Source organism: Delphinapterus leucas, chromosome 1 (genome assembly GCF_059928025.1).
Source record: "Delphinapterus leucas isolate spDelLeu-1000000601 "Yukka" chromosome 1, BTC_Dleu_Yukka2, whole genome shotgun sequence".
Taxonomy (NCBI): Eukaryota; Metazoa; Chordata; class Mammalia; order Artiodactyla; family Monodontidae; genus Delphinapterus; species Delphinapterus leucas.
In genome coordinates this window covers 57,953,830-57,966,031 of record NC_143129.1, presented here as the reverse complement: position 1 = coordinate 57,966,031, position 12,202 = coordinate 57,953,830, and the positions used below count along the sequence as shown (strand labels likewise).

The 12,202-nt window shown below is 43.4% G+C and overlaps 1 protein-coding gene across 1 annotated transcript in view; it reads right to left on the bottom strand.

Annotated features, from left to right (window-relative positions):
• Positions 1 to 12,202, bottom strand: part of SEC16B (SEC16 homolog B, endoplasmic reticulum export factor) — a 78,779-nt gene that overhangs the window by 2,642 nt on the left and 63,935 nt on the right. Inside the window, exons 9-12 of the mRNA XM_089910746.1 lie at positions 11,427 to 11,562; positions 10,703 to 10,937; positions 5,362 to 5,455; positions 3,222 to 3,303 (exon numbers count right to left, since the gene is read on the bottom strand). Coding sequence (XP_089766872.1) covers positions 3,222 to 3,303; positions 5,362 to 5,455; positions 10,703 to 10,937; positions 11,427 to 11,562 — 547 coding nt within the window. The remainder of the gene's footprint in view (positions 1 to 3,221; positions 3,304 to 5,361; positions 5,456 to 10,702; positions 10,938 to 11,426; positions 11,563 to 12,202) is intronic.

Genomic DNA, 12,202 nt, shown 5'->3' with positions numbered 1-12,202 from the left:
CAACACAATGTCACAGAAACGACACGGGCCCTGGATTCACCTGGGGTCCTGCCTCTTGGGCAAGTTTCTTTATGTCTTTGAACCTTTGTTTCTTTATCTCTTAAATGGAGATCATGATGTCTACCTGCCAGGATTTTTTTTTTTTTTTACATCTTTAATGGAGTGTAATTGCTTTACAGTGTTGTGTTACTTTCTGCTGTACAACAAAGTGAGTCAGCTATATGTATACATATATCCCCATATCCCCTCCCTCTTGCGTCTCCCTCCCACCCTCCCTATCCCACCCCTCTAGGTGGTCACAAAGCACCGAGCTGCTCTCCCTGTGCTATGCAGCTGCTTCCCACTAGCCATCCATTTTACATTTGGTAGAGTATATATGTCAGTGCTACTCTCTCACTTCATCCCAGGATAACTGTTGATAATAATATAGTTAGATGAAGCCCATAGCATAGTGCCTTACACTTGGTTTCCACATTATAAATTACATGTATATAAATACACACACACACACACACACACACACACACACACACACACACACAAGCACAGCAAAGGAAAGAGGTGATTTGCAGACCAGTCTCTCCTCCAATTTGTTATACTGAAAAGATAGAGCAGGAGATTGACAGTAATAGCTAAGATCTGGAGGTCAAAACAATTCACAGTTATTTGGTATTGTATTTGTAATTATCCCATAGAACAAAAGATGCTTTATCCAACTCCATTTTATAGTGACTCTGTTTATCTGGGCAATGCAGTGTGAATGAGGACGATGATGACAATAAATCACAATAATAACAGCAGTTCTCACTTACTGCACCCTGACCCTGGGCCACAGCCTATGCTAATAAGCATTTCTCCTAAGAACAATCACGTGCGTTAGGTACTATTATTATCCCCATTTTAACATGTGAGCCAGGCTCTTTCTTGCTGAAACTTTTCTTTCTAGCAAAAGAAAAGCCCTTGCTAAAAGAACAAAAACTTAGAAGTAATTCTTCTGTCTCCTCCCCCAGGCGATTTGGAAAAAAAAATCACTGTAAAGCAGGTCTATGGAGGGAGAAGAGAGAGAGATAACGCTTATTAACTAACTTCAGTGGGCCAAGCATGGTGGTTGATATATTCAGATATTCTCTCCCCTTTAATTTTTACAGTAGCTCTGTTAGGCATCAAAATGCCCACAAAGAAGAAAAGCTGAGGCTCTGAGATTAAGTAGCAGGGCCCAGTTCCCACAACAGTGAGGAGTAGAGTCTAGGTTAAGCCTGTGACAGAAGCCCACGTCTGTGTTTTCCAGCTGCCATGCTTTTTCCACTACTCCTCTTATTATAAGTACCAAAGTCTAGCCTTTTACAGGATGCTACGATGCTAGGAAACTCTCAAACACTAGGGTCAAATACTGCAAATATCACCTCTGGCTCCTCAGTTTTCTCACCCAGGAGTAGGGAACATTTAGCAAACTCTACCAGTGCAATGAGACCCAATGGACTGTATGCTGATTACATATTTTCCTGCATTTAGTGCTTTGTGACATGGTGCAATTTCATTGCAGAGCACAGGCCCTCAGCAGAATTGTGAGGTGCACCCCATGTTCCAGTATAGCCAGCTGGTTTGACGAGGGGGCATGAAAGTCATCATTTCTCTTTTCTTTTCTTGAAATTGTCCACAGCAATAAGAGAGACAAAAAAGCAAAAGCGTGAAGTACATTTTCATTGAAACTAGGTGTCAGCAAAAATCCAAGCCTCTAAACACAAGAAAAGCCTTCCAAAAGTAATGGAGATTGAACAGAGGTGGGTTTAGGAGGCAGAGAGAGAGAATACCAGAGGGAGGGGATCCCACAGCCATCTCCACTGGCTGGGGAGGAGCAAAGATGCTCACAGAAAACACCGGATCATGCGGAAATGCCAGCTGCCCTGGAATATGGCCCTGGCACCTCCCCAGCTCAAACCTCCCATAAATAACCCATCCAGGGAAGACCTGAAGCCTATGAAGGAACACGTACAGAATCGCTACAAATATACCATCAAGATAAAAGGAGGGGGGAAGGCAGAGAGAACATTCACCAGAAAAATGTTTCCACAAAACAAAGAATTGTCACCAAACATTTCATCATGAATTTAAGTAAAATAATGAAACAATTTGTTCTAGGAAGCAAGGGTCTAAAGCTAAGTTACAGGAGCAGAGGAAAGAGATGGTGGAGAACAGGAGGAGGTAAATGTCACCTGCAGAGCTCAGGAGAGAAGTGGGAGAAAAATCAAAGAAATAAAGACAAAAATGGAAAAAGCACAGAAGCCAAGAGACACTGATGAAAACACAGTAAGGGACACACAGGATGGACACACAGCAACAAAGAAGAAAGAAAGAATTGAAACAAAAAAAAAATTCTTTTAATTAAAGAGAAAATTATATATATAATTCACATGTATATATGTATACAGTTCATATATATATATGTATATATATATATGCACTATATATATTTTGTGTATAGAGGGTGTTCCTGAAAAGAAAACCAAAATAAGAGAACAAAATAAATACTGAAGGATATAATTCAAGAAATTTCTCTGGAACTGTAAGATATGGATGCACATTAAAAAAACGTGCTGTATCCCCGAATAACTGACACAGACAGTCAACAACAAGATATATCTCAGTAAAGTTATTGGACTTCGAGGATAGGGAAGGAATACCTTGGGACAAAAAGATCAACGCTTTTATAATGGGAAAACTATCAAGCTGGCTTCAGGGTTCTGAGCCACATCCCACACTGATGACGTAGAATCTAACATGTCCAGCTTTGAAGGGTCACGTGCAGTGGTGGGGAAGAAAGAAAGCCTGGTTGTGGGAAGCGTGGAGAGCAGCCTCGGGTTCTCTTGCTATTTGCCACACAGCGGGTAGCCGTGGATTGTGGAAAGGGCAGTCTTTGGAATCAGACAGACCTGGGCCCATCCTGACTCTACTACTCCTAGCTCTGTGATCTTGGTCATTTTACACCTTTGCGACTCAGTCCTCACGTCTGCAAAACAGGGATAATCATTCCTACCTCCGTGCGTTAAACGAAATAACATGCATCACAGCGCTTAGCACAGGGCCAGGCACATGGGAGGTGATTAACCAACAGTAATTACTTATTTTTCATCTCTAAAGCCATCACCTCATTCCCGAGCAGTCCCTACCCCCTAAACCCTTAGGGTGCTGGGGTGTTGAGGGGGTCCTGTCACAGAGGGTACCGTGGCTGCCTGTGGGATCCTTCCCGACATGAGCTGGAAGAGGGTCTGCAGTGGGTCGTTGAGCGCCAGCGTGCTGGTGAAGCTGCAGAGAGGGGAGACCGCCCGTCAGTGGGAATCCAGCCAAGAGAGCCTCTAACCCATTGCCTGTGAGGCACAAGGCCTCATCTACTTGTATTTGATTGCAGCAGCTTCTTTTGGAACTTGAGTCTCTCTTTTCAGTTGTACCTCTGCTCCATCCCACTTTCGGATCTCCATCCCACCACACACGCCAAATAGACCTCATTACTGGGGAAGATCTTCGGCATTTTAGCACTGACTCCCTAACTCTTGAGTAACTATTTTGTAGGCCTCCGTCCATCACGGGGGTGAGCCACAAATACTTCAAAGACCCCTGAGAGCCCAACGGTGGGCACCTCCTCCCCAGGCACCCTCCACACCCACTGCCCCACAGCAGCCCTCCTCCGCAAGCCCACAGCTCTCAGTGCTGTTTTCCGGGCTCATCGCTAGCCTGGGTCTCTACTGCTTTTGCTCACAAGCACTACATAGTCATTTTCAGTAACCAAAGAGGTGTAGAGCAGGGACCAGAAATGATCATACTGATGACAAACCATGGGATCTGCTTAACAAGGATATAATAAGCTCTATGGCTGATTTGAGATTTAAGCATACTCAGTAAGAGAGATTTTGCATGATTCACTGGGCCCCATCAGATAGCAATGGCCCAAGGCAAAAATCTGTAGCCGAGATATATGCTACAGTGTTGCGGTACGCGGGCCTCTCACCGCTGTGGCCTCTCCCGCTACGGAGCACAGGCTCCGGACGCACAGGCTCAGTGGCCATGGCTCACAGGCCCAGCCGCTCCGCGGCATGTGGGATCTTCCCGGACCGGGGCACGAACGCGTGTCCCCCACATCGGCAGGCGGACTCCCAACCACTGCGCCACCAGGGAAGTCCAACACCATCTTTTTTTTAACAGCACCTTTCCCCCGGAGCTCAGAGTGCTTCTCCTAATAGAAGTTCAGTGCTTCTCACCATTCCGGTCTCTGAACATAACGAAGTACGTGGTGGTGTCACTAGTCCCCGGGAAAACCGAGGGTCAGAGTAATAAAGAGATTTCATGGAAGCCATGGTGAAGAATGGGCTCCCAGGTAGTGACAGACGTTAGCCCCACAGACTGAACTTAAAGTGTGGGTGTCCATCTTCTCATCCAACTCTCTGCCCAACGGGATGTACGGGGGCTTGAAATATAAGATAAGCAGAGACGGTAGCTTCACGGCTTTAACCAACGTGAGAAGACAAATTTTGAGGTACCATCCTTTTCTCTGTCTAACCCAAGGCTGCTCCTTATAGGAGGGCTCCCACCCTAGCCCACCCCTGCCACACATCTGTCCCCAACAATCCATGGATGCTAACTGCAGCCTGAAGGGCTGACCCCTTACAGCACCCCATATACCTCCACCTCCATTTGGTTCTGAGTCTCTTCAGCTGTTTCATTGCCCTTGTTCTAAATTCCTGGCTAGGTACTCACACCTCCATTCCTATTCCGTCCTGATTTGGGTATTATTTCCGGTACCCCAGGCACCCGGGTCCTGGTGGCCCAGTGTAACCTGAAGGGATGCCTTCAGTCTTGACATCTCCCAGTAGATGAAGACTGCTGGATCTAATCCCCAGTCCTATAAACCCCTTTCTACCACAGCTTGCAGTCCTGCTACCCTGTATCCCTCCCTACTTCCCAGCACCCACACCCGTGCTGCAGGACGAAGCAGTAAGTTACTCTCAGTCTTCAGGCTCTGTCAGTTTCCCTTAAGTGATCTACCCCCTCACTGATGGAAGTCTCCAGAGCAGACCCTCCCAAAGAGAGAAGGCTACTGCAATGTAGAAACCGACTTAATTTTTGGAAACTTTGACCCTGGGAAACATTAGTAAAATGTTTTATTCAATTTACCAGCTAGAAAGAATGTGTCTGTGTCTAGTTTATTAGGATCTGGAGAAGAGAAATGCTACGTCCAACTCAGAACTGGAAAGATGCTTGGAGGGTGGGGCCTTTCAGTGCATCTTGCATTTCTCCCCACCCTCACCTCCACCTTTGGAGGGGATGCCGCTCTGCTCCATTGGTCTTCTTGGCACGTCCCCAACTCACCCACTCATGACCCAGCTGTAGGTCCTTGGGTCCATCTTGCTGGCAAGGAACAAAGCATGACCCCACAAATGGTTCTTCATGGCCCACTCCAAGGCTTCCTGAAAACACACACATCACCTTCAGTACCACCTTGCTCACCTGCCTCTAAGAGTGATAGCAAACGACTGTGCTTGGGGACTGCCCCCCCCACCCCCTCTGCAGCAGAGGCCGGGCTTCCAAGAAGACTCTCAGAGCCTCCCCTGGGAACATGAGAAAGGAACGGTAGAGAAATGACTTTAACTGGCAGGTACTTCTCTCTAAGCTGCCCCTTTCTCCAGGCTTCACCTTATCAAACCCCTTATGTGATTGCATTAGCTCCCCCTCAGACATAGTTTCCAGTTAGCTTTATCTCTTTAGCCAAAGTCACACAATACTTTTATGAACCTAAGCACCAAAAAATGAGAGAAGCATCTCACCCCCAGCACTGGGTCTCAAAAGACGAGTTGCGAGATGGTGTTCATGGGGGCGTGGTAGAGGAACCATTTCTTTCTTTCTTTTAATTAGTTTTTATTGGAGTATGGTTGCTTTACAATGTTGTGTTAGCCTCCACTGCACAACCAAATGAATAAGCCATACACATACAGATACCCCCTCTTGAGGAACCATTTCTTTTTTTTTTTTTTTTTTTGCGGTACGCGGGCCTCTCACTGTTGTGGCCTCTCCCGTTGCGGAGCACAGGCTCCGGATGCGCAGGCTCAGCGGCCATGGCTCACGGGCCCAGCCGCTCCGCGGCATGTAGGATCTTCCCGGACCAGGGCACGAACCCGTGTCCCCTGCATCGGCAGGTGGACTCTTAACCACTGCGCCACCAGGGAAGCCCCAAGGAACCATTTCTTTATTAACAACTGTGGCAGAGACTGCTAGCTCCTCACCCAAATCCAAGTTCCCCTTCCTAGGCCAAGAGCCGGACTGCATTTCCCACCTCCCTGGCACTGAGGTGTGGCACTGAGATGGGAAGGGAAGCGATGTGTGAAGCTTCCAGGTCTGCCCCATAGAACCCCTCCCCGTGCTCAACCCTCCATGGCCTCTTCCCCATCGGGCTGGAACGAAGATGACTCCCAGAAACTTTAGAGACTCTGCGTTGAAGATGGTGGAGCCTCCTACAGCTGAGTCCCTGGGTGAGTACATGGAGGAGGCCTGCCCCATCTTCTGTTCACCTGCCCAGTACTCTCGCACGAAAAGAAAGAGGCTGCTATTATGGTTTGGTGGGGGGGGGAGGGTTGTTGGTTTGTTTGTTTGTTTTTGGCTGCACCATGCGGCATGCAGGATCTTAGTTTCCTGACCAGGGATCAAACCCATGCCCCCTGCTTTGGAAGCGTGGAGTCCTAAGGACCACTGGACCGCCAGGGAAATCCCGAGGCTGCTGTTATGCTTAAGCCAGTATACATAGTAGTTAACCTACCCCCAGCTAACACTATAACTAACTGCTTACTATCAAGTGCTTGTTAACTATCAACTTCATACGTCAAATTAATGACACTGTTAACTTGGTGACATGGGTTTGAAGCTGCAAATTTTAAAACATACACACACACATATTTACCTCTTCGTTTAATTTTCAAAACTATTTAGTAAGATCTTAGTTTATATGTGAGGTTGACCTGGTATTAATAATTTCCTTAGTGCCCCCCAAATAATGTGATTTTTGGACAGGAGGTCACTAATGAGGTATTTCCACCTCCAAATGAAAATTTATTTGATTATCCCAACATCTCCCATGTTATCTTCTTTGAAGAGGGAATAAATTTAAACAATCACAGTTAAGAAATTCAGCCTCATATCCAGTGGAAGTAAAAATGACATTAAGATTGCTCTTTTTGAAACGACAAGGTCCTACTGTATAACACAGAGGACTATATTCAATATTCTGCGATAAACCATAATGGAAAAGAATATTTAGAAAAAGAACGTATATATATGTATAACTGAATCACTTCGCTGTACAGCAGAAATTAATGTAACATTGTAAATCAACTATACTTAAATTTTTAAAAAAAGAAAAACAGGTGAAATCTTTTAAAAAAATGCTCTTTTTGTATGTTAAACTATTTCATAATAGTATTTTTCAAAGGAGTTACTAATGATTGGTTGAGAATTATTAGTTTACTCAAAAATCTACATCTCCAAAAATATAATTTAAGAATAAGTGAAGAAATTGAGAACTTATATCAAGGATGTCAATCTCACACAATGCCAGAAATAAGACCCCAGTCAAGTGTTAAAGGTTTTAGATATTGTGGTGTCCAGCTCCTCATAGATCACCGTGAACTCCCATAGTGCTCTACCTACCCACCGCTTACCTTTGGGTCAGTGTATGACAGGAGATGTGGTGGGTGATTACAAGCCCAAGCTCAGGCACCAGGCTGCCTAAATCTAAACCCTGGCTTTATTATTTACTAACTTTCCTCCTTGGTAAATACATAAAACAAGAATAGGACCTACTACGAAGATAAATGAGATAATGCATGTAAGGTGTTAAGTGAGTATCTGGCACATAGAAAGTATTTTTCAAATATTCGCTTTATTGCTGTTGTTATGGTCATTATTTATCATTCTTAAGGAAAGCGATTATCACTGATTTATTTCTGTATCCCCCGACTGGGTTCAATGTCTTAGAAGTAGTGGCTGCTTAATAAATGTTTATTGAATAAATGAATCACTGGTGAAATAGCAAGTCCCTACTATATAATGAATACACACACACACACACACACACACACACATACATACATATATATATACATACATATAGATCCTATAAGTTGATCCCATTAATTTTCACTGAGTATATCTTGCACTCATTTAAAAGATAACATCACATACAAATACATACAATTAAAGATTTAAATGTAAAGGTGAAGTCACAAAAGTACTTCACCTTTATTTTCATAAATCAATTTTGAAGCAGGAAAAACCTTTCTAAATATGACCCCAAAAAAGTGATTTTGGACAGAAAATCCTAAAAAAGTAAAGCGCTCCTACAAATCAATAAGTGGGGATCAAAAATCCAACAGGAAAATGTGGAAAATCCATGTCAAAAAATAATCACAGATTAAAGATATTCAACTTCATTTATAATGAGAAATGCAAATAACTACTATACTTCTTTTCACCTCTCAGATTGGCACATATCCAAAAGTTTGGAAACACACTGGGCTGGTGACAGTGTGGGGAGACAGACACTCTCATACATTGCTGATAGAGTAATCGGTACCTCTAAAACAGCAATTTGTCAATATCTATCAAAATTACAAACCATATACCCTTTGACCCAAAGCTTCCACTTCCACAAACTTTCGTTACATATATTCTCTCCACATGGCAAAATGACAATGTTATTCATTGCAGCATTATTTGTAACAGCAAAAGACTAGAAATAATCTAAATGTCAATCTATAGAGGTTTAGTTGAATCAATTATAATTTATCTATAGAAACCTATGCAGCCGTAAGAAATAATGAGGAAGGTATTTATATACTATAAGGAACAGGAGACAGCAAAACGAGGCCTGAAGACCAAATTCAGCCCACTGCCTGTTTTGGTACAGCCCACAAGCTAAGAATAGTTTTTACATTTTTAAATTATTGGAAAAAATCAAAAGAAGAATAATATTTCATCACATGAAAGTGATATATATTTCAAATTTCTATGTCGATAAATGAAGTTTTATTGAAACACAGCCACACCCATTTATTTACAGATTGTCTGTGGCTGCTTTCAGGGGACAACAGCACAGTTGAGTAGAGACCCCATGGCCTGCAAAGCCTAAAATATTTACTGTCTGTCCCTTTACAGAAAAAAAATGCCAACCCCAACATAGAGTGTTTCCTAAAGTAGTTTGCTAAATGACAAAAGGAAGGTAAAGAAATGGTACATAGTATGCTATAAGGGAACAAAGGAGAAAATAATTATATATGCAGAAAATATCTTTGGATATTTCAATGAGAGAAATTGCATGGCGAGGGGGTGGGGGACAACATCATTTCTCCCATTATATCCCTTTCATCTTTTGATTTTTTTAATTAGATTGATTCAAATTGATTTCAGTCATATATTCAAATATTTAAGACTTTTGTAAAATGTAAGTTCAACTTCAAAATTAAACAAGGCATAAAATAATAGGGAAACACGTGAGGTGATGGATGTGTTAATTATCTAAGTGGGAGGAATCCTTTCACAATGTATATGTATATCAAACCATCACACTGTACACTTTAAATATCTTACAATTTTGTCAAATATACCTCAATTTAAAATTTTTAATTAATAAATTCTAATTTACATACCAAAAAAAACAAGGCATCACTTCATCAGTGGAATTAAAGTATTCAGTATTGATAGGTATATTTTAGATATAACTGATGGGGATATCATTTGTAAACAAACTTTCTGGAAACTGATTTAGTGTATATGTGAAGAACCTTTTAAAAGTGCATAGCCTTGGGACTTCCCTGGTGGCACAGTGGTTAAGAACCCACCTGCCAATGCAGGGGACATGAGTTCGAGCCCTGGCCTGGGAAGATCCCACATGCCGCGGAGCAACTAAGCCCGTGCGCCACAACTACTGAGCCCACGCTCTAGAGCCTGCGAGCCACAACTACTGAAGCCTGTATGCCTAGAGCCACAACTACTGAAGCCCATGAGCCTAGAGCCCGTGCTCCGCAACAAGAGAAGCCACCGCAATGAGAAGCCCGCGCACCACAACAAAGAGTAGCCCCCGTTCGCCACAACTAGAGAAAGTCCGCACGCAGCAACAAAGACCCAACGCAGCCAGAAGTAAATAAAATTTAAAAAAAAAAAAATGGTGCATAGCCTTTAACTCAGTAGTTCTTCTAGGAATGTATCTTAAAAAATCAGCCAAAGGTTTATACAACAAGATGTTCGAATGGTATAATTTATAATGGGTGACAAATCTGTATATAGCCTATATATTCAACAACAGTGAACTGGTTAAATAAAATGTGATACATTCATATAATAGAATATAGTCCATTTTTAAAATGGTACGTTTTAATGCTATGAGAGTATTTCACCATATACTCTTAAGGGGAAAAGAAAGAAGTAATTGTATATGTAATTTAATTTGATTTTTAATATATACGCATTGAAAATGCTAGAAATAAATATATTAAAATGTTAACAGGCATTATCTTTTAGTGATAGGATTATGGGTGTTCTTCTTTATCTTTGTACCTTTCTGAACTTAAGTGCTATAAAATGAGTATATGTCACTCATACAATTGGGAGGGGTGAGTGGTTTGGGGATGCCGGTTACTTTTTTAAGCAGAAGCGGGCACAGCACTTGCCTTTTTCCTTCCGTAGTAGAGCAACTTAGTGAATTTCTCCACGATCTGCGCAGGCGTCTCCACGCTGGGGGGAACCTCCCCAGTGAGCAGGTTCCGGGTCCCCAAGCTCAGTACTGGCCAGTCCTCATCCGTCAGGTTGATGAGGTTGGCCACAGGCGGCTGCCGCTTGTACTTCTCCAGCTTCTTGCAGTCCTGCACCAGCAGCTCCGCGATGTCAGACCCCACCACGGACTGCAAGGGAAAGAGGGCCATCCTGGGAGAGAATCCTATTCATCCTCATGCCGGCAGCCCAGGCTGAAGAAGGAAGGCACCAGAGCACCTGCCCTCTTCAGGAGGAGGCTGACATGCAAACACAAGACAGCCCCTTCTTAGATTGTTGTAATTCAAACTCCAGCTTCACTCTCATGCTTGCTTTCTGCCTGTCAGGAGCCACAACGATGACCAGAAATATGCACACTCTCCCAGGTGTATCATCTGCTTAGCGCAGTAACCCAAGAGCTGGGCGATAACCCCAGGCTAGTGGAGAAGGGCAGGGGAAAGGTTAGCATTAGGAAACTGGCATTGACATCTGAGCAGTTTTTCCCCTTGAGGGCATTTGTTGCTTCTTTAATGTTACCTTTTATAATCAGTCAGGCCACAAGCCAAATCTTCTCTCTCCCAGGAAGACTTCAATTCCAACCCAGCCTGCACCTGCCCACCTGCCAGCGCGGTGATACTGACCCCGTTCTGCCGACAAAGGAGAACCAACAGTTGCCACAGTAGAGCCGAGTCTCTGCTCCCTGGTGTCTCAGATTTGCGACTCTGCGCTGCTTTCTGCTGGCAAAACGTCACGATGTCCACCTTGTGTACATCTTCCCTATGGAGAGATTTCAGGGAGCAAAGAGTGAGGGACAGATTCCTCCCCCGGGTAGGACCACAGTCCCCTCCTACAGTGTGAGGGTGTTGCTGGGGCTGGAGATGGGATAGAAGCCTGACAATCCAGGACGGGGGTAGTGAGTCTATAGCTACAGAATAGTTGTTTCCTTATAGAACAGGAAGGGACCTCAGAGATTCTCTCGTCCACCCTCTCCATTTTACAGAGGAGGAAACTGAGGCCCAGAGACCTGAAATGACTGTTTGGTACCAAGGAAGAGCACAGACTTTGGGCTCAGACAACCCTGCGTTTAAATCTAGCCAGCCACTTCTCAGCTTACACAAGTTTCTTATCTCCGCTGAGCCTCTGCTCTTTTCGCTAAAATAGGAATAGTTAAAAAGTCTACCTCCAACTCAGTATCTTGTAATAACCTATAACGGAAAAGAATTGGAAAAAGAATAGATATATATACCTATGTATATATATCTATATGAATTACTCTGCTGTACACCTGAAACTAACACAACATTGTAAATCAACTATATTTCAAACTAAAAAATTTTTTAAAGTCTACCTCCGTACAAAAAGGAATTAGCCAATTGTGTAGTGTATGTAAGCGCTCAATAAACAGGAATTATTATTT